Here is a 24,438-nt window from a genome sequence, read left to right as displayed (position 1 = left end):
GCAAGACGGCGTGCGTGGCCAATCCCGCGTAGCGCCCCGGCGGCGCCAACCCGGAAGAGGCTGCAGGGCCGCGGCTCGCATTCTGGGGCGGGGCGAGGGGCAGGAGTGACGGGACCCCCGGCCAATGGCGTCGTGCCGCCCCTGCATGCCCCGTGTTGTTGTGTCGGGAGAAGAAAGAGCCACGTGTGCGCAGTCGGCGGCGGACCAGCCAATCTGCGGGGAGGGCTGGCCTATATTTTTGCATACATCCGGGGCCTGTTGCTATGGCTGCCGCTCCGTGGGCGGGGCTCCGTGGCAGGCGATCAGCAACCAGAGCGAGACGCATAGACGTAGTTCATCCTAGACTGACAGCTCTGCGGTTCCTTCCTTCGATGCCATTTCTGACTTATGGGTCGGACTCTAGCTTTTTTTATGGGACTTGCAGAGATGCCAAGACCGCATTGCAGGTCGTGGTGGCTCACGACAGCCCTGCCAGGTAGTCCAGGACTCCGGCTTGCCTGTGTGTGAGGCAGTGCTGAGACCACGACGGATGGCCATCCGGACTAGTAGCCACTGCCATCCAGCCATGAGCCTTGCTGGGTGACTCTGGGCCACTCACTTCTCTCTCAGCCTAACCTCCTTTACAAGGTTGTTGTTATGAGAGAAAACTTAAGTATGTAGTACACTGCTCTGGGCTCCTTGGAGGAAGAGCAGGATATAAAATGTAAAATAATATAAATAATATAAAAATATGATAAACAAATAGATCCAAACCATGCATAATTTTGCAAACCATAATTTTGCAGGCAGGCCTCTCTCTCAGTTGCCTTCTTTCTAACCTAACGCCCCCCCCCTCCACATGTAGCCTTGCCTGGTAAGGAAGGTGTCCTACGCCTTTGCCTTTCCTTTAATCGTATTGGATGACTCTGGGTTTTCATGTGACAAGAGGGGCAGAAACGCCTGTCACTTTGCCCACATATGCGTAATTTTATCTATCTCCCTCACTCCTGCCACGGTGGTCTCTTTTTTCCTACACCAAAGAGCCCCAAATGCATGGCCGGAATCATGGTTGCCCTGTTGCCCCAGGAGTGCTGCTCTCTCGATCCTATCTGGCCGTGGACTGAACTTTGGTTTCAGGAGAGCTGCACCTGCACGTTGGAACGAGGCTCTCCTGACACTCTGGGAGTGCCAGTGTGGCGTGGGAGCCCTCACGAGCAGATCTGAAGCTGCCTTGGATGGAGCCGGATCTTTGGGCCATCCAGCTCAGTATTTGCCGACACTGACTGGCAGCAACTCTCCAGGGTCTTAGTTGCAGAAGGGTCTTTCCCGCCTGGCTCGGAGTTGTCAACACTGACTGGCAGCAACTCTCCAGGGTCTCAGTTGCAGAAAGGTCTTTCCCAGCCCTGCTCGGAGATGCTGCCGTGGGTTGAACCTGGGCTCTTCTGCATGAAAAGCAGGGGCTGTACCTCCGAGCTACGGCCCTCCCGCAGTTCACCACCACCATTGTGTTACCTTCTGGATAAAGATACTTCTGGAAGCATCCAGGACTGAGGCAGTGTCCAAAGCATCCTTCCTGCTTTCTGTGGGCCGTGGGATAAGCTGCACATCAGCCTGGTGTCAGCAGTTTGCAAGAGTAGGACATGGCCCCCCCCTTTTTTTTTTGCAAGAGGAAATGGAAAAGTCGTTAGTTCTCATCAGCAAATCAACCACAAAGCCTGGGGCAGGGGTGACTAGAGCAAAGATGAATGTCCCTCCGTCTTCTTTTGTTTGGAGTCAGCTCCTCTTTGCAATTTATGTTTCCTGCTCATTAGAGGCCAGTGGTACTTTCAGGCCCAGACTCCCGACTTAATTTGAAACAAAATACCACCAAACCTCCAACCATCTGGAAGTTGTTTTTCAAGTTCTTGGCTGGCGTTCTTCAGCTTGCTCAAGAGCAAGGCTCTCCTCTTTGATTGTGGCGAGATGAAACAAATGACGCCGCCCGTTTTTGGCTGAGCAAAGCATTCTGGAGACAAAGGCAAAGAGCTTGTTGCTGCCATGGCCAAGGGGTGATTCATTCACCTCATCTGTCTGGGCGAGCATGGACAGAACCTCACAGCCGTGCAAGGCTCTTGAGACAAGGCTCGGATCCTGGCCGCAGGAGTGCTGCTGGCACTGGCTGGGACCCGGGTGACTGATCCAATGTGATCCCATTTTCGGGTGGAAAATCTCCCCATATATTTATTCTTCCATGGGAAAATTTCCATTTCCCAAATTTCTACTTGGCTATTTGAAAAGCTTGAGAGTTGAGGAGAGCCGGTTTTGTGGTAGCAAGCATGAATTGTCCCCTTTGCTAAACAGGGTCCACCCTGGTTTGCTTTGAATGGGAGACTACACGTGTAAGTTCTGTAAGATCATCCTTAGGGACAGAGCTGCTCTGGGAAAAGCACCTGCCTGATTGCAAGCAGAAAGTTCTAAGTTCCCTCCCTGGCAGTATCTCCAAGATTGGGCTGAGAGAGATTCCTGCCTGCAACCTTGGAGAAGCCGCTGCCAGCCTGTGTAGGCAATACTGAGCTAGATGGATCTATGATCTGACTCAGTATACGGCAGCTTCCTGTGTCCCTACAGTAATCTGGGTAGTCCAAATAACACGCCAAATCAAATCGCAGTCTATTGGGGGCATCAGGAAAACTTGTATACTATTTTTTTTCGGAGGACAATTAATGCAAATTAATGCAGACTGAGAGTGTTATTGCTTTATATTCTGATTCCCTTCTGCCCTGCTTTTCTTCCCTCACAGAACTGAAGGTGTCATAGGAACTTCGGAATCTGCCTTTGAAGCAGTGTTGAAGTCAGACCATTGGTCCGTCTAGCTCAGGAATCCCTTGATTTCCACTGGCTTTCCAGGATTTCAGGTAAGAGTCTTTCCCAGCCCTACCTGGAGCTGTTGCCAAGGATTGAACCATTGCCAGTCTCCGTGCAAGAATATATAACTTATCCCTGCATTCAGGCTCTGTACCGGAGGACTGGAAACTAGCAAATCACCAGGGCCGGATGGCATCCATCCAAGAGTCCTCAAAGAACCCAAATGCGAAATTGTCGACCTCCTTGCTAAAATATATAACTTATCCCTGCAATCAGGCTCTGTACCGGAGAACTGGAAAGTAGCAAATGTAACACTGATTTTCAAAAAGGGATCCAGGGGCGATCCGGGAAATTACAGGCCGGTTAGCTTAATGTCTGTTCCAGGTAAACTGATGGAAAGCATTCTCAAGGATGAAATTGTAAAGCACATAGAAGAACAGGCCCTGCTGGGGGAGAACCAGCATGGCTTCTGCAAAGGTAAATCTTGCCTTTGGAGCTCTTTGAGAGTGCCAACAAGTGTGTGAATAAAGGTGATTTGGTTGACATAGTATACCTGGACTTCCAAAAAGCTTTCGACAAAGTTCTTCATCAAAGACTCCTGAGGAAACTTAGCAGTCATGGGATAAGGGGACAAGTACATGTGTGGATTGCTAACTGGTTGAAGAACAGGAAATAGAGGGTAGGTATAAATGGAGAGTTTTCACAATGGAGGGAAGTAAGAAGTGGGGTCCCCTAGGGATCTGTACTGGGACTGGTGCTTTAAAATTTATTCATAAAATATCTCGAAGTTGGGGTAAGCAGCGAGATTTCCAAATTTGCAGATGACAGCAAACTATTTAGGGTCGTGAAATCCAAAACAGATTGTGAGGAGCTCCAAAAGGATCTCTCCGAACTGGGTGAGTGGGCGACAAGATGGCAAACACAGTTCAATGTTGACAAGTGTAAAGTGATGCACATTGGGACGAAAAACCCCAACTTCAAGTATATGCTGATGAGATCTGAGCTGTCAGTGACTGACCAGGAGATAGATCTTGGGGTCGTGGTGGACAGCTCGCTGGAAGTGTCAACTCAATGTGGGGCTGCTGTGAAAAAGGCCAATTCCATGCTAGGGATCATTAGGAAGGAGATTGAAAATAAAATGGCTAATATTATAATGCCCATATACAAGACGATGGTGCGACCACACCTGGAGTGCTGCGTACAATTCTGGTCACCACATCTAAAAAAGGACATTGTGGAACTGGAAAAGGTAGAAGAGGGCAACCAAGATGATCAGGGGCCTAGAGCACCTTCCTTACGAGGCAAGGCTACAACACCTGGGGCTTTTTAGTTTAGAAAAAAGACAACTGTGGGGAGACATGATAGAGGTCTATAAAATCATGCATGGAGTGGAGAAATTGGATAGAGAGAAATTCTTCTCCCTCTCCCATAACACTAGAACCAGGGGTCATCCCATGAAATTGATTGCCAGGAAATCTAGGACCAGCAAACGGAGGTACTTTTTCACACAACACATAATCCACTGGTGGAATTCTCTGCCACGAGATGTGGTGACAGCCAACAACCTGGATGGCTTGAAGAGGGGTTTGGATAACTTCATGGAGGAGAGGTCTATTGACGGCTACTAGTCGAAGGGTTATAGGCCACCTCCAGCCTCAGAGGTAGGATACCTCTGAGTACCAGTTGCAGGGGAGCAACAGCAGGAGGGAGGGCATGCACCTACCTCTTGCCTGTGGGCTCCCCAGAGGCATCTGGTGGGCCACTTTGTGAAACAGGATGCTGGACTAGATGGGCCTTCTTGGGCCTGATTCAGCAGGGCTGTTCTTCTGATCATCGATCCATCTAATTCAATCTTGTCTACACTGACTGGCAGCAGCTCTGTGTAGGTGGGTGTCTCTCCCAGCCCTACCTGGAGATGCTGCCAAGGATTGAACCTGGGACCTTCTGCAGGCAAAGCAGAGGCGCCACCACAGAGCTACAGCCACCTCCTAACTGACCATCTCTGTGACCCGTCCCCTAAGGGGGATATCTTACAGCAGACAGCTCTCACACGTCGCCTCCCATCCAAATGCAAACCAGGGCAGCCCCTGCTTAGTGGAGGGACCATTCATGCTCGCTCCCGCAAGGCAGGCTCTCCTCCACTGTGGCTGATGGGGCTTGTAGTCCAACGCCATCTGGGGACCCAGCAACGTTGCGAACCGCTCGCTTCGTGCTGCGTTTAACTTTGCTGCTCCTTACCAGCTCAGCTCCGTCCAACTAATGCCCTTGAAAAGAGCCGTCCCCTAATCACAACCACCTTTCCCAGGCCAGCCAGCACGGTGGTTCTGATCTCGTCGATCCACTCCTCCCTACCTCTTCCCCTTAATTAGGAGGAATATTCCTGCAATCCATCAGCAGCGCAATCAAGAATCAAAGGCGAGGCGAACCCACCGAGTCAGCTCATTCCTTAAGTAGTAGCCAGCGGGGGCGGCAAGGGGGGGGGAGAGAAGAGTTCAGGGCTTTGCTTGGGAACTGGGGGAGGGCGTTTCAGCCCCCGTGTTCTGCAGATCTGGAAGCTTCCAAGAAACAGATTTCAAAGGGAGGTGTCAGCATGGTGCGAGAAGCTGGAAAGAGTTTGCTGAGTTCGCATTAATGGATGTTGACTTGATAGAGACAAGGAGGTGAGGGGAGGGGGACCCTGCATGAAAGCTAAAAGCCCCCACGCCTGACCACCCCCCACTAATTTCAGCCAAATCAAGCCCTCCCTTCAACCAGCCGCCACAGGAGATCTTGTGAAACTGTATTATTATTTATTTATTATTATTTACATTTATACTCTGCTCTTCCTCCGAGGAGCTCAGAGTGGTGTACATGGTCATTTTTGTCCTCACAACAACCCTGTGAGGTTGGTTAGGCTGAGCGAGACATGACTGGCCCAGAGTCGTCACCCAGTGAGTTTCATGGCTGAATGGGGGATTTGAACACAATCCAAAAAAGACACATCAGATAAGACCCCAGCAACAGCCACTGGAGGGATGCTGTGCTGGGGATGGAGAGGGCCATTCGCTCTCCCCCATCACCACTTTGAGAAGGTGCCCCTTTGCCAAGTTAGCAGGGGAGCGCCATGCAGGGACGAGCCTTCCCACTGTGTTCAGTGCTGCGCTTTGCCCGTCACTTTGCCCAGCACTTTGGGACCCCTTTAAGAGAAACGGAGCACCCTTGAGCCCCTGCCCCATCTTGGAAGGCGCCCACAGAGTGCTGGGGAAAGTAGCCCTTCCTGGTGCTTTCCCCACAGAGCTCTGAAGAGAGGGCTCTGTCTCTCTTCAATGGCCCTCCCGGCACGGAGAAAATCGCAGCCGTGGAAGCAGCTCTCATCTCGTTGAAGGTCTCTTGCCAAAGTGGCCCCCGCTTGAAAAACAGAGATCGCTGATCTAGGACGGGCAGGAGGAGACGAGGCAGAGATGGTGCTGGTGGTGCCTCGGAAGGGAGCCGGTGACAGGATTTCAGCCTTAGCCCCATGAGCCGGAAGGGCAGCCTGTGTGTCTGTGCTCATCTTCGGGGGGCTTTTGCATGGGTTGCAGTCTTGGCAACATGAGGTGCCGTCTTCGATGCCTCTGAGTACCAGTTGCAGGGGAGTCACAGCAGGAGAGAAGAGAGCTGGTCTGGTGGCAGCCAGCATGACTGGTCCCCTTAGCTAAGCAGGGTCTGCCCTGGTTGTATATGAATGGGAGACTTGATGTGTGAGCACTGCAAGAGATTCCCCTCAGAGGATGAAGCCGCTCTGGGAAGAGCAGAAGGTCCCAAGTTCCCTCCTTGGCAGCATCTCCAAGAGAGGGCTGAGAGCGATTCCTGCCCACAAATTTGGAGAAGCCGCTGCCAGTCTGTGAAGACAATACTGAGCTCAATAGACCAAGGGTCTGACTCAGTAGATGGCAGCTGCCTATGTTCCTATGAGAGGGTATGCTCTCAACTCCTGCCTGTGGCTCCCAGCGGCATCTGCTGGGCCACTGTGTGAGACAGGATGCTGGGCGAGATGGGCCTCCTTGGGCCTGATCCAGCAGGGCTGTTCTTAGGTTCTTCTGTTCTTCTGGCCTTGTCGCCACTGATTGGAAGGCGAAAGAGTCGCTTCTGCAGCTCAAGCAACCTTGCTCCCTCGGCCTCCTGTGGGGCATGTTTACTTGCTAAGCCAAGAGAGGTTGTGGCCGGCAGGGGCTCCTCCACTGAGCTGGGCAGAGGTCTCAGCAGCTGGCTGTGCCATGCACAACCTCAGCCGGAGTGGGTGGCGAGAGAAGCCAGTGGGATCTGTGATAGTGTGCTGCCACCCAGTGGCCAAAGCATAGGAGGCACCTGCCAACAGCAACATAGGGAGCTGCCATATACCGAGTCAGGCCTTTGTTCCATCTAGCTCAGTATTGTCTACCCTGACTGGCAGCAGCCCTCCGAGGAGGTTCCAGGCAGGAGTCTTTCCTGGAGACGCTGCCAGGGAGAGGCCCTGAGCTCTTTTGATACTCCTGTGTGTGGCTCCATTCCGAGGGGAATATTTTACAGAGCTCACATGAACTCTCCCATTCAAATGCAAACTAAGGCACGCCCTGCTTAGCCAAGGGGACAATACTTGCTACCACAAGACCACCTCTTCTCCCCGAAAAAGCTCCCCAGTGCCACTGGACCCCCAAGCTTCTCTCCCCCACGGGTATCTTTGCTGCAAAAAAAATGTAAAGACATGGTGGAAAACAATATTCTCGGCATGCCCCTTCTCTTGGTCCTCTGCAAATAACACTGTACACTTCCCAGTGTTCCCTGTAGCAGGGAGTCCCAAATGCTGCTGACTACAATTCCCATCATCCCCAGCCTTGTTCTAGGGAGCATTTCTCCCCATGCACACAGACACGCCCATATATTGCAAACCTGCACATGTGCATTTCCCGGGCTCAGAAACATTTTCCATCCTACTACTGCTATTTGTATACCGCTCTTCAAGTTCCCAATGCGGTTTTCATAGATAGATAAATAAATAATAAGATGGCTCCTTGTTCCCAAACAAGTGAAGAGTGAAGAGGAGAGGAGAGCTGGTCTGGTGGTAGCAAGCATGACTTGTCCCCTTAGCTAAGCAGGGTCCACCTGGTTGCATATGAATGGGAGACTTGATGTGTGAGCACTGGAAGATTATTCCCCTCAAGGGATGGAGTCGCTCTGGGAAGAGCAGAAGGTTCCCAGTTCCCTCCCTGGCAGCATCTCCAAGATAGGACAAGATTTTTTTTTAATAGGACAAGATTTTTTTTATTGAACCCACAAACTACCAAAGCATACAGGGCTGAGAGAGAGTCCTGCCTGCAACCTTGGGGAAGCCGCTGCCAGTCTGGGTAGACAATACTGAGCTAGGTGGACCAAGGGTCTAACTCAGTATATGGCAGCTTCCTATGTTCCAAGACCCCAGGGACCCCATTTGTCCCCAGCCTACTCCTGGTTCTATTATAGCTATGCCCCGGGCGTGTGCTTCTCGCACTGTGTGCTGCAGATTACTGGGGGCAGGGGGGGGAATCCAAAGAGGATGACTTAGAGAAGCCCAATGTTTCTCCAGTGAAGGAGAACATGGGGAACTCAGAGCGGAGTAGTCCACTCGGTCGTCACCAAGAATGTCATCTAAGTCTGTGGAGCCTGGGAGGTGGAATCCTGCAGTTGCCATGGCCAGATCCTGGCCTTCTGCCCAAGAGATTCCAACATCCCTGTTAATGTGGTGCAAACAGTCCTGATCTGACTTTAAAAAATAAATAAAAAGAAGAGCGATGATTGCACACCCGTCCACCTGACATCGCCTCTCCCAGGCCCAGCAAGCGGCCTTCCAGGCACGAAGTGTGGGTTTAACGGCCCATAACGAGGGAACAGGAAGCCAAAGTGTAAAATCCACAGCTTCGCCAACACAAGACTGAAAAGGCTCTCGCAAGCAGTACAAGGGCCACTCTTAGGATTGCTGTGTGGGTTCTGAAAGTCACATCATGGTTGGTCTGGATTAAATGAGCTATAGATCCAAGCAAAGAAGCAAACGCCGTCTGGAGGAAAACGCTCTGCTCTTGGGCCAACCTTCGGCCCCAAAGATTCTGACCACCTGCTTTTCCATGCTCAAAAGGGGACCTCCTCACTCAGCTGGGGCATTTCTGGAGGAGAGCTGGCCTTGTGGTAGCAAACATGACTGCCTCCCTTTGCTAAGCAGGGTCTACCCTGGTGTGCATTTGAATGGGAGAAGACATGTGAGCGCTGTAAAGATATTCCCCTGAGGGGATGGAGCCGCTCTGGGAAGAAGAGCATCTTCATGTTCTCAGGCATGGCCTCAACTCCCGCCTGTAGGCTTCCAGCGGCATCTGGTGGGCCACTGTGTGAAACAGGATGCTGGACTGGATGGGCCTCCTTGGGCCTGATCCAGCAGGGCTCTTCTGATGTTCATGTTTGCATGCAGAAGGTCCCAGATTCCCTCCCTGGCAGCATCTGCAGATAGGGTAAAGAGAGACTCCTGCCTGTATCCTTGGAGAAGCCGCTGCCGGTCTGGGTAGACAATCCTGAGCTAGATGGACCAAGGGTCTGACTCTGTTCCTATGAAGCATCCACCACCATAGTTTCTGGCCTGGCTGTGCGGCAATCAATCAGCGGCTTCCCTTTTCACTAGAAACTCCTTGGAGCAGATGCGCCACCTGCCAAGTTAAGTGTTTGCAGGGCAGTGTAATGGGTGACTAAATAGACACATTCCTGCCCGAAAGGCTCCAGGAAGCCTGAGAACCCTTCCGAGCGCCCAGGAGGAGACGTCTTCACCAGGCAGGGATCCACAGAGCCATGAAGCAAGTGCAGCAAGTGGTATGTTTCCAGGTTCCTTTCACGACCAACTGGCGGATTTATCAAGCAATTCTCCCAGGAAATATCGGGGCTGTGGGGAGGGGCAGCTTTGCCATTTGGGCGTCTCTCCGTTACCCAAGACCAGAGAGCAAAAGAGTTAATCTCCAGATTCCCGGGAGAGGCCAAGCAAGCTGTCTCCCAAAGATTGTTCTTGGCTCTGCCAGACCTAATCCGAACCCGACCTTGTTGCTTGTCCGGTGGGAAAGGGAGCTGTTGGGTAGAAAGGCTTTCCCACGGGGGGATTAAGCATTTCAGATTTCTCAAGCCTGGAAGAACTGAGAAGGAGACGTCATTGCCAAGTGGCCCAAGTGGCCCCCAAAAGCAAAGAAGGGCCAGCACAGCAGCAGCAGCTGGAAGAGGGGTCAATTGGGGACAGACGTCTTGGGCCTTCTCTCAGACCCTGTCCCCACACCTTTAACCCCAGGCTGCATTGTGGGACTCGCCCGTCATAGGAGCATAGGAAGCCGCCTTCTACCGAGTCAGACCCTTGGTCCATCTAGCTCAGGATTATCTACCCAGGCTGGCAGCAGCTTCTCCCAGGCTGCAGGCAGGAGTCTCTCTCTCAGCCTTATCTGGAGATGTTGCCAGGGAGGGAACTTGGACTCTTCTGCATGCAAGCAGGCTCCACCGAGAGCGGCCCTATCACCCCCTCAGGGGAATACCCTACGGTACTCACATGTAGTCTCCCATTCAAATGAAAACCAGGGCAGACCTTGCTTAGCAAAGAGGTCTACACAGCTTCCTATGTTCCAGAGAACAATTTGTTGGGGGGGGGGGCGCTAACAGATAATGTTTATTTATTACTTATTATTATTGTTTACACAGTCAGACAGGTGTTATTGACTGGTTTGTTTTATCCAGACATTGAGTCCTTCCCAAGGACCTGGGATGGCTGAATTTTATTGTCAATTGTTATAGATATCGTCGCAGAATATAGGCTGTTCCCAGTAAAGTTGCTTTTTGTAATTGGCTGATTTATTAATAATGATGATGATGATGTACCACCTAAGGCTTCTGGCCTTCAGCAGCTGTTGCTGGGGTGGGGTGCCTTTTTGGATCGTCGTGCGCCCCCGGGGCTGGGAACCCCTCCTCCCCCCAGGAACCCCGCTTCGAGAAGGGCGTTTGTTGCCGCGGAGTGGTAGCCTGCCAGCGCTTCCCTGCCCCGCGGCGGCGCCTCTCCGTCCGGAGGCAGCAGCGGCTCCCTCCCAGGCAGGCAGCAGCCGGGCGCCCCGCCCCGCCCTGCCCTGGGCCGACCTCTGGCTCTCCGGCTGCCAGCTGGCCTCCTTCCTGCTCCCGGCGGCCCTTAAAGGGATGCCGCCGCCGCTGCGGGCAGAGGAGACGGAGCAGCTGCCACCGGCGCCCTTGCTCAGCCCGGGCCGGCACCTGCCGCAGCCGGAGCCGGCCAGGGCGCGCGGCCCGATGAGCGCCCCTCCCTCCACCCCCGCGGCGGCGCAGCTTCACCTGGGCGGGCAGCAGGCGGCGGCGGCGGCGGCGGCGCGTCGCGGAGCGCTCATGCGGGCCCAGCCCGGGAAGGTCAAGGGGCCCCGCCGGCCACGCGCAGGCGGGGGAGGCCCGGCGGAGCGGAGGCGGCAGTGGGGCGCCCCCCGCCGCGCCCTCCGCCGCGGCCGCTGGGCTGGCCGAGACGGGGCGGGGGGCGCTCGGGGCAGCCGCTGCCCTCGCCGGCCGGCGCTGCATGAAGCCTTCCTCTCTCCCCGCAGCAGCAGCCGCAGCCGCAGCCGCGCGCCAGCAGCCCGGTGCTGATCCTGACGGTCTGCGCGGCGGGGGTCGGAGGCACCTTCCAGTACGGCTACAACCTGACGGTCATCAACGCCCCCACCCCGGTGAGTGAGGAGCTCCCCCCCCCGCGCCCAGACCAGCTGCTTGGCTGGCCGGCCGGCTCCCGGCCTGGGGGGGGGGGGTGCCCACCGGGGAGGGGCGCAGGCTGGCTGGCTGGCTGGCTGGCTCCTAAAGGCCTTGGGAACCCACCACCCACCCCGCCAGCTCAGCATGACCCCCCTACACACCCTTGCAGTATGGTCGACAGGTGGGTCCTTGAGCAGCAACGGGAGGGACCTACAACCGGTCTCTTCATGCAAACCTGCACAAGCAGAAACATTGCAACACACGCCCCTTCATATATCCCCTCCCCACATGTTGCTTTCCCCACTCCCCCCCCGTCCTTAAAGAGGATTTGTGGGGCCCCACAGAGGTGCTCTTACCCCTCGACTTTGGGGCTCGAAGTCCAGGGCCGCCACAGCTCCTGGCCCACCCCCCATCCTCTTCAGTCTGTCCCCAGGTGGTGTCCCCACCTGGCTGAGCATGATGATGCTAAGTCGGCCGGGGGGGGGGGGGCGGCCAAAGGCCTTTAGTTCCAGGCTCCAAAGTGACCCAGGTGCACCTCTGCCCCCAGGGGTGTGGAGGAGGCCCTGGATTTTAGCCCAGAAGTCCAGGGTTTTGAGCGCCTCTGAGATCCGCGGAGGCTGCCCTCGGTCCTAGCCTACTGAGTTTCTCGGGAGCCCTGGGGTGCAGATGGCCAAGGAGGAAGCAGGGGCAGTAGGCTTTCTTGCTCTGGGGCAGGAGAATCCTAGCCCTGGGGTGGGGCGGAGGGGTTTTTGTGTGTATGGCACCCCCTGGAGGGTCTTGCCCTCCTCAAGTGGCCCGATGTGCAGCCTGCCCTGTAGCAAATTTGGAGTGGTGGTCTCTGGAACCAGAAGTGAAGCTGGGCTCCTGCCCCCCTGCTTTGGGGCAAGTTGTCATCCTCCATTGGGGGCTCAGGGATATCCCCTCCCTAGTTCAACTATAACTATGTCCCTGCTTCCAAGGAATGTATTTATTTTTACATGCACATCTTCTTCCAAGGGTGGCGTGCCTTCTTTTGCTTATCACCACAACATTCCTGCGAGGTAGGTTAGGCTGGGAGAGAAGTGACTGACCCAGAGTCAGCCAGTGTGATGTTCGTGGCCGAGTGGCGATTTGAACTCAGGGTCTCCCTGGTCCTAGTCCGGAACTCTAACCACGACACCATTCAGGATCCCAGGCAACATGTGTGATTGCCCAGCCTTAGTGGACCATGGCGACAACCCTGTGAGGTAGGCCAGGCGGAAAGCCGATGACTGGCCCAAGGTCACTTGGGAAGAGGGGATTTGAACTCGGGTCCAAGCCGAGCTCTTGCCGCATTGGGAGATGTGACCCCAGCAGGATGGATGAGTTGCTCTTCAGGGTGCTGGAGCCCCTGCAGCAAGCTCTCCATCCGCTCTCTGTCACATGTTGCAGTATATCCAGACCTTCATGAACAAGACATGGCTGGAGCGTACCGGCAGGCCCTTGGAGGGGAGGGCTGCTGCCCTGATCTGGTCTTTCATCGTCTCCGTCTTCTCCTTGGGGGGCCTCGCAGGAGCCCTTCTGGCAGGACCCATGGCCATTAAGCTGGGAAGGTGAGTCCACGCCCGTCCACGCCCATGGGGCTCAGATAAACCGCTGAGATCCTTGGCCTCCGGGCCGGACCCCAGAACACTCTGTGCATTGTCAGCCAGCTCTGCTTACATTGGACGGCAGCGGTGGCATTCGTCCATTGTCCGCTTTCTGACCTTCCATTGGGAGGATGCGTTTCAGCGCCCAGCTAGAGTGGTGTGTTTCGGTCTGCTTTCCCCGCAGCTCTTTCCCTGCCTCCGCCCTGGAAATGCCTGGGAATAGGAGGGGTGCAGCTATAATTTGAGCAGATGGGTTCAAAGAACCCGGGGCCCCCAGCTCCTGAGGGGCCCCCAGCTCCACCCCTCCCTATTTTCTTCATTTTCTCCCCTACTCCAAGGGGCTGCCGGGCAGAAGGGAGAACGTGGGCCCCCTCTCCCCTAGCTACATCCCTGCCAACTTGGCAAAGAGGCAGCTTTTAACGTGGTGATTCTCTTTATTTAGCGGGGGGAGAGTAACTGGTCCTCTCCACCCCCAGCACAGCATCCCTCCAGTGACTGTGGCTGGTGTCTATCTTGTGTTTCTTTTTAGATTGTGAGCCCTTTGGGGACAGGGAGCCATCTTCTTTATTTGTTATTTTTCTGTGTAAACCACCCTGAGGCATTTTTGGAAGGGTGGTATAGAAATCGAATCAATAAAAATAAAAATAATACACCCCTGTCCGGGAAGGGGCATATTTGGCTTCACACCCACATCTGAGCCCTGTGCTTACTAGCCGTGACATCAGTTGGCACTCCTGAGCAACCTTTTGTGGGAACTTTACCATTGTGCTTTATGCATTTTGTCACTCTTTAATTGCAAACGCGTGTAATGATTTCCTGTGTTCTATTGATTCCTGTTTGGATATGCTTGGAGGTCATATGCAAGCTTATACTCACAATACATAATAAACTACGGTTGTTTGCCACTTTGCTGTAAAGTTCCAGCCCACTGGATGGAGGAGTGAAAAGGGGAATGAGAAATATTTTTTTTCGGGGGGGGGCACCACTGATCGGTCCCCTCATCATTTCCTAAAAGCACCCCTGCCCTTGTTCTGTGCTTCACGCCTGGGGCTCGTTCCAAGGAGCAGAAACCATCAGAGAAGCCAAAGAAGCCATCGAGTCTCTGGGCCAGCCAATGGTGCAGGCCCCTTGGAGTCTTTTCTTCATCTTCTTCATCGTCGTCTTCTTCTTCTTCTAAAGGAAGAAGTCGTTGCTGCTGAACAACCTGTTTGTGGTCCTCGCGGCCTTCTTGGTGGGCTTCAGCCGGATGGCCGGGTCCTTTGAAATGATCATGCTGAGCAGGTTTTTGGCAGGAATCAATGCTGGTAGGTAGCAATTAACGGATTACTTCAGTATTGACACCGAGCATCAGCATCAGAAAGAGCTGTCCAAAAGCTCAGCATTTGAAGTTTGCCCTGTGCAGGAGGCCTGAAATCTTCCCTGCTGAGCGATATAGTGCCAAAGGGCCCCCTTCGTGTTGTCCCAGAGACCAATCTGGCTGCCGCATTCTGTACCAATGGTAGTTTCTGAACTACGTACAAAGGCAGCCCCGCGTAGATATGGAGGACATGTCCTCATTTCTAAGTGTCTGTGGAGAAATAGGTGAAGCATTGGGAACCGGAAGCGGGATGCAAAGGTCAGGAAGCGTGGGCCCAAATGCAAGAATTTGGGGGAAGTAGCAATTGCCTTGGCAGGTGTATACATTCTGAAACCTGGTGCAACCTTTATTTAAAGTGAAGCAGGAATTCTGCGTTGCTGAGACTGCAGGGCATATCATGCGGAGATCCTTGTTTGTCTCCTTTGCCCAGGGGTGGGCATGAACGTCCAGCCCATGTACTTGGGGGAAAGTGCCCCCAAGGAGTTCCGGGGGGCCGTCGCTTTGACGTCTGCATCTTTCACAGCCCTTGGACTGGTCCTGGGACAGACCGTTGGACTCCGGTAAGTTGGCCTGGAGCGTCCCCAGACAGCAGGCTTTGTCGTAGGTTTTCTGCGAGGCTTTGCGGCAAGTTCGGAGCTGCCCCCCAAACCCGATGCAAAACGTGGATTTTTAAAATTCTGGATAGCAATCGGGTGATGCTCTAACGTGGGATGAAAAACCCGCATCGTGTGTGAAGTGCTCTCTGATAGTTCACAGGGATTTCAGGGTAAATTTGGCCAATATGGGGACACACACGCCTCCATTCCAAAGGAGATGGGAGTTAAAAGCCAGGTGTGGAAAACTTCCTGGGGAGTTCTAGGGGTAATCTTAGTTTTCACCCCCTCCCCAATCAAAAAATATATTAAAAAATCAGCAAGGCTGAAGCCTCTGCATCCCTCTGCAGCTTAGTAAGAGTCCGTCTCCCGGAGTCTCAAGCTGAGGATTCACAACTGCTCCTCGGTTCCAAAATGCAGCACTAGAATTCCTAGCCATGGAGCCAGAAGGCGGCAGGCAGGTTCTCCCTGCCCGCCCCTGCCCCCTTGTCCAAGTCCAGTGCATAGGTCAAGGGGTAAGGGATGCACAGCAGGATCTGCTTGGCACCTGTACAAAAAGGCTGCAACTTGTCCCTGATGGTTTGTGCATAACGGACGGTGGCGTAACAGAAGCTGCCTCCTAAGCTGTTTTGAGAGGAGGCAGCCTGGAAGGATGCAGACTTTGGCTTCCATTCATGCAGTGCTTATTTCTGTGTGCAGAGAGCTCTTGGGGGCAGAGGAGAACTGGCCCCTCCTCCTCGCCAGCAACGTGGTGCCTGGTCTCATCCAGCTGGTGCTTCTGCCCTGGGCCCCCGAAAGCCCCCGGTACTTGCTGATTGACCGAGGAGACGAGGCCTCTTGCATCTCTGGTGAGTCTCTTCTCGCATCTCTTCTTCTGGCTCGAGTTTGTGCGGCCCCATCAGCGTCCCACTTGGGCTGCTGAAATAAAACTCTTGTGACTCCTTGTGACACCTCCTTGCTTGATTGCCCCAGAACTCTTTGCAACTTTTCTTCTCGCCAGCCTCTTTTGCTGAACCTATAGGAAGCTGCTTTATAAGTGGTATTATGTTTTTATCTTAAGCTGTGTGATATGTTCTATTCTATTTCCTTGTTGTGCTGGTCATAGACTGTAATAAACTTTGAACTGAACTGAACTGCTTTATTCTGGTCCGCCTAGCTCAGTATTGTCTACACACCAGGGATTCTCAACCTTGGGTCCCCAGATGTTATTGGACTTCAACTCCCATAATCCCCAGCCCCAGTGGCCTTTTGTTGGGGATTATGGGAGTTGAAGTCCAACAACATCTGGGGACCCAACGGTGAGAATCCCTGGTCTACACTGACTGGCAGCAGCTTCTCCAAGGTTTTGGGCAGGAGTCTCTCCCAGCCTTACTTGGAGAAGCTGCCAGGGTCCGAACCTGGGGCCTTCTGCATGCAGAGCCTTGGCCAAATCCCCTAAGGGGAAGAACTGACAGCAGGCAGTGCTCTTGGGCTGTTGCCCATCCAAATGCAGACCAAGGTGGACCCTGCTTAGCAATGGGGGGCCATCCCACGTTCGCCGCCACCAGACCGGCCCTCCCGCAGGAGTGGCGGCTTGGAAACAGGTCAGGCTGTTCTGCTTTGGAACTCAGCGAGCGTATCCTGCCGTCCGGGCACGCCACCGTGGAGCGTGAGCATGCCCCAAGGGGTGGCCGCCCTAGCCGTCCAGCCGGCCTTCAAGCTCCCCTTTCCGGTTCTTGCAGCGCTGCGGAGGTTGCGGGGCAGCGACGACCTGAGTGCGGAGATGAAAGAGATGCTGGCTGAACAAGCCGCCACCCAAGGAGAGGCGGCCAAGGCCCCCTGGGACCTCTTCCGGAACCGGGCCGTGCGGTGGCAACTCATCACCATCGTGGTGCTCAGCAGTGCTATGCAGCTCTGTGGCAACGACTCAGTAAGGAGCTGCTCATGCTACTAGGCACATCTGGCCCTTGCTGTCCTCCGCCCAATGCCGAGAGGGGCCAGGCAGTGGCAATCTAGAAGTGGCAGAGCCCCAAGGGGGAAAGCCAGGGTTTGTCTGCCTTGTGTATCCGTGCCGGATCAGGGTAGAGCTGCGGGTGTCTCAAGGAGCAGCCGCTTCCCTTCCCTGGAAGCCCTGAGGATGGTGTCAGAGCCGGGCCAAGGATCTTGCTCAGAGCCGGGTGCTTTCCATATTGCGTGCTCCTGCGGTGTCACAACACTGCCTGTGCTGTCTCCGCGCTTTCAGCAAGGTCCTGTCGGCATTTCCGGCGCCTTCTTCCGGATTTTGTTGCTGCGTCGTAACCCTTCTTAACGTCGCCGCTGTGTCGCAGAAAAATAGCTGTATTTCCCTGTTGTAGCTGACAGCGGATTTCAACGGCGGTTTGAATCGGGCACACAGAACATTGCAGTTTGCGCACCACTTTCTGCGTTGTAAGGCTGGCTATCTGGAACCCCCCCTGCAGAACATAAGCTTTTGTGCAAAATACAAAGTTTTGAAGAGCGTGCCCCTGCTGTCACGAACCCCACCGCCTGCCTTCACCTGGACTCTCCTTTTCTGTCCCCAGATGTACTTCTATGCGACTTACATCTTCCAAGAGGCTGGGATTCCATCGGACCAAATCCCGTATATCATCATTGGCACGGGGAGCTGTGAGCTGATCACGTCGGTGACTTGTGTGAGCATCTTGGCTGCCCTTTGCGCTGGTGCTGGGCGTACTGTGGGTCTGTGTCGCCCTTTTAATCCGGAAGCATGAAAATGAGGAAATAAATGGGGCAGGGCACACAGTCCCCACCCAAGACGCAGACTGTCTCTGTGTGTGTGTGTGTGTGTGTGTGTGTGTGTGTGTGTGTGTGTGTAAGCACAATCTCCTGTGCTGTTTGTATTCCAGAACCTCCTCATCGAGCGTGCCGGACGGAGGGTGCTGGTGATTGGGGGCTACAGCCTTATGGCCATCTGGGCCGTAGTTTTCATGGTGGCCCTGGCTCTCCAGGTAAGAGCCGCCTCTCCCCCCTACCCACCCGCCCCCAGGTGTGTTGGACTGAGCTGAGTCCTGGCTGGCCTCCCAGTAACCACTTCCTCTCCCCCTCCTGTGCCTTCTTGGGCTGGCAGGACCGTTTCCTCTGGATGCCCTACCTGAGCATGGCGTGCCTCTTTGCCTACATCCTGAGCTTTGGCATCGGACCTGGTGAGTCGCCGCAGACCTGACCCTCCGCTGGAAAGGTGGGTCGGGCAAGTTTGCAGCAGAACAGAAGTGGAGGCAGTGACATATCTGGGCATCCTTTGGGTCAGAATCCTTGGGGTCAGTCTCGTGTAGTGAGTGTTGGACGAGGACCAGGGAGAACTGAGTTCAAATCCCCATTCAGCTGTGAAACTCACTGGGTGACTCTCAGCCTAACGGACTTCACAGGGTTGTTGTGAGGATAATACATACACACACACACACACACACGGTCTATCTGTCTATCACTGTCTGTCTGTGTCTATTATCCCTGCTCACTGGGCAAAGAGGCACCTTTTAACGTGGTGATTTTCTTTATTTAGCAGGGGGAGAGTAACTGGCCCTCTCCACCCCCAGCACAGGACCTCCAGTGACTGTTGCTGGTGTCTATCTTATGTTTCTTTTTAGATTGTGAGCCCTTTGGGGACAGGGAGCCATCTTATTCATTTATTATTTCTCTGTGTAAACCATCCTGAGCCATTTTTGGAAGGGCAGCATAGAAATCACATAAATAATAATATTAATAATAATAATATCACATGTATGTGTGATATTAGGAGAGGAGAGCTGGTCTTGTGGTAGCAAGCATGACTTGTCCCCATAGCTAAGCAGGGTCTGCCCTGGTTGCATCTGAATGGGAGACTTGATGTGTGAGCACTGTAAGCTATTCCCCTTAGGGGATGGAGCCGCTCTGGGAAGAGCAGAAGGTTCCAAGTTCCCTCCCTGCCTGGCAGCATCTCCAAGACAGGGCTGAGAGAGAGTCCTGCCTACAATCTTGGAGAAGCCACTGCCAGTCTGTGAAGACAATACTGAGCTAGATAGACCAATGGTCTGACTCAGTATAGGGCAGTTTCCTATGTTCCTATGTGTGTATATGTATATACATATCCCGGTCTTTTTCCAAGTAGCCCAAAGTGGTGTATATGGTTATTTATGTGTCGGTATTGGTATCAGTAACTGTATGTATCACAACTACTACTACTAAGGGGGCGATATTCAGTAGGGGGAGAGCAACTGGCCCTATCCAACCCCAGCACAGCATTCCTCCGGTGGCTGTTGCTGGTGTTATGTTGCTTTTTTGGACTGTAAGCTCATTGGGGACAGGGAACCATTTTATTATTATTCTATGTAAACTGCTTTGAGAACTTTTTTTTTAATTGAAAGGCAGTATATAAATATTCACTGTAGTAGTAATGCTGTGTTTTCACACTTGTCCGTCCTCCCTGATGGGAAGCAACGAATCCTCTGCTTGCTTTGTCTAGCTGGAGTGACAGGAGTGATCCCCACTGAGCTCTTCGATCAGCTGACCCGCCCAGCTGCCTACATGATCTGTGGCTCTCTGCTCTGGAGCAACCTCTTCGTGGTGGGCATGGCCTTCCCCTTCATCGTGGTAGGTTTGACACACTTCTCAACAAAAGGCGCTGTTGGGCCAGTCGTGACCAAGATGGCCAGGGTCTCGAGCACCTTCCTTATGTGGCAAGGCTACAACATTCTTCTAAGCCTTTTAGCTTAGAAGAAAGACGAGTAAGGGGAGATTCGATAGAGGTCTATAAAACTATGCCTGGTGTGGGAAGAGATAAATTTTGCTCCTTCTCTCCCAACACTAAAACCCCAGGGGCAAATTTGGCCACTTCGCTGCTTACATAAATACTGTTGTTTATCTTTTGAATATGTATTATCCATTGTGAATATTTGGTATTTATATGGATACATCCTTCTTTACATTATAGCTCCACTGCTTTTATTACTAGAGTGTCTTTTTTTGTAGAATTCAGTCCTAGTAAAAATGGGTGGATCTGTCTGGTGTGTTTCAGTTTATTCCAGATCCCAGCACGCGTTGTTCTTGGTTGGTGAATTGTAGCCAACATCTGCAGGAGGGCCAAAGTTGTGTGAGCTAGATGGACCAGTGGTCTGCGTTGGTATAAGGCAACTTCCTATACTCCCTGCCTCATTTTCTAATGCCTTTTCTTTCTTTCCTCCCCTCAGGAAGGCCTTGGCTATTTCTGCTATCTTCCTTTCCTCACCGTTTGTGTCTGCACTGCTCTCTATGTGGGTTTCTTCCTTCCTGAGACGCAGGGAAAGACCTTCCTGGAAATCTCAGAAGAGTTCAACAAGCGCAACTTCCCAGCAAAGGCTCGAGAGAATTCTTGGACAGACCTTGAAGAAACCAAATCAACTATGTTGTAGCCTCCGAGCACAGGAGAACAGCCGGCAGAACAGAAAAGGAAATGCCCTCAGACCCCCGCCCTCCTGGGTAGGGGATTGAAACCAGAGCAGAAGTAACTCTGGAGGCATTAAATCGGTACTCAGCTTCTCGAACACTGAGTTCGTGTGAGCAAAACCCTCCTCAAACCAAATATTGTCTATGGAAATGTTCACTCCAAAATTCAGTTTTGAAATCCTGGGATTTGTTTGTTTTAACAGAAAATATGTGTCTCTTCAGTTGGGGTAGCTTTTAATGCTGAGAACATATTCCAATGAAGACACATTCCAGGTCTGGTGACCTGACTTTCAACCCAAAGAAGCAATTTCTAAAGCTTTAACTATCGGCAATTTTTGCAGAAAGTGGTGTGCTCTTATAGCAATTGTGGGCATGATTTCCTAGGTGCTTCAGTATACCTGACTATTCCTGAAGCAAATTTGTGAAAAACTGCTCCATCCTGGTGATCTCCAATTCCAAAATGTGCACCTTCAATCTGAGTTTCAAATTGTGTACATGGCAAAGTCCAAACGGATGTGAAATTCCATCTTTGGCGTAGCTGAGATTGGATGGCGTTCTGAGTCTGCGGCAATGTCTTTGGTTGAGCCTACGCAACTTTGGCCCTCCAGCTATTTTGGGACTACAACTCCCATCATCCCCAGCCACCGTGGCCAATAGTCTCTTTATATTAAGCAGGGGGAGAGCAACTGGCCCTATTCAACCCCAGCACAGCATCCCTTCAGTGGCTGCTCCTGGCTGGTGGCTACCTTGTGTTTTCTTTTTAGATTGTGAACCCTTTTGGGAGCCTGTCTCTGTAAACCCCTTGGAGAACTTTCTCTTGAAAGGCAGTATACTGTCTAAATAATAGTATTAGTAGTCATGGCTGATGGGAGTCGTAGCCCAGCATCTGCAAGAGGGTCAAATTTGTGCATCCCTGGTTGAGGTTGTGCAGCTGAGGACCAGCAGAGAAGGAAGAAGACCAATAGGTCTCCCTGAGAACCCCTTGACTGCTAAAGAGAGTCCCTGTGCCATCTGGCTGGTGATAACTTCTGGCCGGATCCGGCACTGTGCTGCTTATGCCCTCATGACAAATGCACTGTTCACCCTGCCTCTCTTCTGCAACTAGAAGCCAAGCACTGATCTTTTCCCACTGCCCCACCGTCTCCCAGAAATGGAGATCAAACAAAAATGTGTGGCACTGACAATTGCTTCTGAAAGTTCCTTGAACTGTTGGTTTTTGGATCCTGTTTTTGCATGAGCAAAGTAGCTTAGACAATAAAACAGATAACTTTTATTACGGTCAAAGACCAGCGGCAGTGTAAATGATGAGCAGCTTTAAATGGAGGATAAAGAGCATAAGAAGCTTATGCAACAAAGCAGTCCTGAACCAGCAGGGCCTGTAAAATGGTTTTTTTTTTTTACTCCCCCATGCCTCAGGGAGCTATACGATACGGGACTTTTTTTTTTCTCGTGCAAAGAAGAGGTGGGCTGTCGGAGATGAGGAATTGGCTGTTGAGAATGAGTACCGTAGAGAGAGACGCTGCTGTTCAGGTAGCAGAAAACGCCCCCTTTGCCCAGTGTGGGTCAGAGACACCACGTCCTACTGGCTTTCCTGCCTGTGCACAGACGAGGCAAGATGAGAGCCTGATACGAAGCTGTCCACTTCCACACGCAGCCCAGACCTCAGCACTGGGGACATCTTTTAATCACCACCAGGCTCAGAGCATGATATGCTGAGACCCTAAGCTAGGTACTATATCGGGCAGCAGCGCTCTAGGAAGATGCTGGAAGGCATCATCTCAGACTGAGCAGGAGGAGGCAATGGTCAACCCCTCCTGTATTCTGCCAAAGAAAACCACAGGGCTCTGTGGGCTCCAGGAGTCGAAATCGACTTGACGGCACACTTTGCTTTACCATAAGACCAGCTCTCCTCCCCGCAGCTCCTTCCCTTGACATTATCTCATAAACATGATGGCAGCTTGTTTGTGCCTCTCGATGTATTTGACCTTGATCCGGGGGCTGGAGAGTATTCTGAGGGTACAAGTTGAGCAAGGAGAGGGTCAGAGGAAGCCTCTGCATGATGTATTATATGTTCCCTCTCCAGAGATGCTGCCTGCATATCTGGAACCAACTTAGCTCCACCCTCTGACCCTATTGCTTCCTTGCTGCAGGCAGGATAGGTCCCTTTCTAGGCATCTTCTAAGAAACTCCCTCTCCTAATAACCTTTGCAAGATATGTACATACCAAGGTGTTAGCATGGTGCTGAGGTATTAATGAATAATTGTCTCCTGAAAAGGTGATGGCATGCAAATATTGCAGCCCCTGAACGCTCTATGGGAAAATAAACCTTGGATTTGGACTGACCGATTTAACTGGCATTTCTTCTAGTTTGGTGGAGGTGTTACTTTTCTGCCTGGCATTGACGACTGGAGCTTTCAAACTGAGACAGAGCACATCTACTACTACAAACATATTTATATCGCTTATCAACAAAAGTTCTCAAAATGGCTTACCCAGAAGAAATAATAAATAAAAGGATGGCCCTCTGTCCCCAAGGCTCCCTGTCCAAAGAGAAACAGAAAGTAGGCACCATGAGCTGCAGCCACTGGAGGGATGCTGTGCTGGGGCTGGATGGGGCCAGTTGCTCTCCCCCTGCTAAATGTCAGAGAATCGCCACTTTGAAAGGTGCCTCTTTGCCCAGGTAGCAGAGGTACACTCCTGTAGCCCATGCACATCGCCTGTCGGGTGACGACTTTGATCCAGCAAAAGCAGAACGCAGCTTCCCTGGGTGGATCACGTGCTATGTGGGGTGAGAACCAAGAATTCTCTTTATGTTTAGCAGGGGGAGAGCAACTGGCCCTATCCATCCCTCACACAGCATCCCTCCAGTGGCTGTTGCTGGTGTCTGCCTTGTGTTTATTTTGGGACAATGAGCCCTTGGGAGACAAGGAACCTTTTCTTTTTCTTTTTTCTTTTTCTTTTTTCTTTTTCTTTTTTCTTTTCTTTAATAAGACAATACATAAGCATGGATAGTAAAACTGATACATAATGACATCCATTAACCATCCTTCCAGATATGTAAATAATTAGATGGAGGAGGATGACTAAAATTACCTTGATTTGTGAACAGAATAAAACCTGACCCTATCATGAAAAAATCATTAGAATTAGCTTGACCCTCTCAAAGACTAGTAATATGAGTCAGTTTTTCAGATATGGCAATATGCCACATAGACTGATATCAAGATGTCAAAGACATGGTTTTGTGCTTCCAATATTGTGCAATGGATAATCTAGCCGAGTTAACATAACTATAAGATCCTTAGACAATGCCAAATTAGCTCCCGAAAATACATTTAACAGAGCCAACTCTGGTCTCATATCTAACCTCTGTTGTGTAATTTTACCCATTTCTAAAAACACCTCTGTCCCAAAGCAGAAAATACTGGGACAAGACCACCATAAATAGAAGTATGTTCCCCTATTTCCACAGCTGTTCCAGCATAGCGGGGACAAACTCTTATTAATGTGGGATAATCTAGAATGGGTCAAATGCCACCTGTGAAAGAGCTTAACAAAATTCTCTCTAATTCGGGAAGAGGTAGAAAACACTGGCTTCCATTTCAGTATTCCATCCCATTGTGAGTCGCTAATAGTTTGTTGTAGGTCATTTCCCCAGGCCAACTTAAGGCCAACAAGGAACCATTTCTTATTCTTTTCCTATTTGCTCTGGTTTGGTGGAAAAGCTTTGTAAAAATGGTTTCCAGGGGATGTCTGGGGACGTTAGAGCCATACTCTTGGACCCCAAGGATGGCCTGAGGCCATTTTCCTTTCCCTTCTTGCCATTTCCCAGTTGACGGGTAGTCTAGGCGCAGGCTGGTGGCGGCTCAGGTATTTCAAGTGACATTTAGTTTGTTTAATTTGGGGAGGGGGCCG

General features: G+C 52.1%; 1 protein-coding gene across 6 annotated transcripts; it reads left to right on the top strand.

Moving 5' to 3' along the window:
• The first annotated feature begins 346 nt into the window (after positions 1-346).
• SLC2A11 (solute carrier family 2 member 11) lies at positions 347-22,869 on the top strand. 6 transcript variants are annotated; one of them, XM_053280312.1, is made up of 13 exons: positions 347-475; positions 2,759-2,873; positions 11,409-11,528; positions 12,547-13,121; positions 14,337-14,461; positions 14,945-15,074; positions 15,807-15,955; positions 16,829-17,016; positions 17,648-17,758; positions 17,972-18,073; positions 18,193-18,268; positions 19,564-19,691; positions 20,288-22,869. In XM_053280312.1, the coding sequence occupies exons 4-13, from the start codon at positions 12,952-12,954 to the stop codon at positions 20,486-20,488; spliced, it is 1,380 nt and encodes a 459-aa protein (XP_053136287.1). In that variant the 5' UTR covers positions 347-475; positions 2,759-2,873; positions 11,409-11,528; positions 12,547-12,951; the 3' UTR covers positions 20,489-22,869. The 6 variants fall into 6 exon arrangements, with proteins under 6 accessions (XP_053136287.1, XP_053136286.1, XP_053136282.1 ...); XM_053280311.1 differs by having other exon boundaries at positions 11,406-11,528; XM_053280306.1 differs by lacking the exons at positions 347-475; positions 2,759-2,873 and adding an exon at positions 10,984-11,220 and having other exon boundaries at positions 12,961-13,121.
• Positions 22,870-24,438: the final 1,569 nt, after the last annotated feature.

The sequence above is a fragment of the Hemicordylus capensis genome, chromosome 15 (genome assembly GCF_027244095.1).
Source record: "Hemicordylus capensis ecotype Gifberg chromosome 15, rHemCap1.1.pri, whole genome shotgun sequence".
Taxonomy (NCBI): Eukaryota; Metazoa; Chordata; class Lepidosauria; order Squamata; family Cordylidae; genus Hemicordylus; species Hemicordylus capensis.
The sequence above is the reverse complement of the archived record's forward strand: the minus strand, read 5'-3'. Positions and strand labels throughout refer to the sequence as shown.

Excerpts from the sequence above, each read along its gene's own strand:
- SLC2A11 (XM_053280305.1), top strand. The coding sequence starts at position 10,999 with ATGCCGCCGCCGCTGCGGGCAGAGGAGACGGAGCAGCTGCCACCGGCG. Across the intron at positions 13,122-14,336 it reads ATGGCCATTAAGCTGGGAAG|GAAGAAGTCGTTGCTGCTGA; the intron begins GTGAGTCCACGC and ends CTTCTTCTAAAG. Across the intron at positions 17,017-17,647 it reads AGCTCTGTGGCAACGACTCA|ATGTACTTCTATGCGACTTA; the intron begins GTAAGGAGCTGC and ends TTCTGTCCCCAG.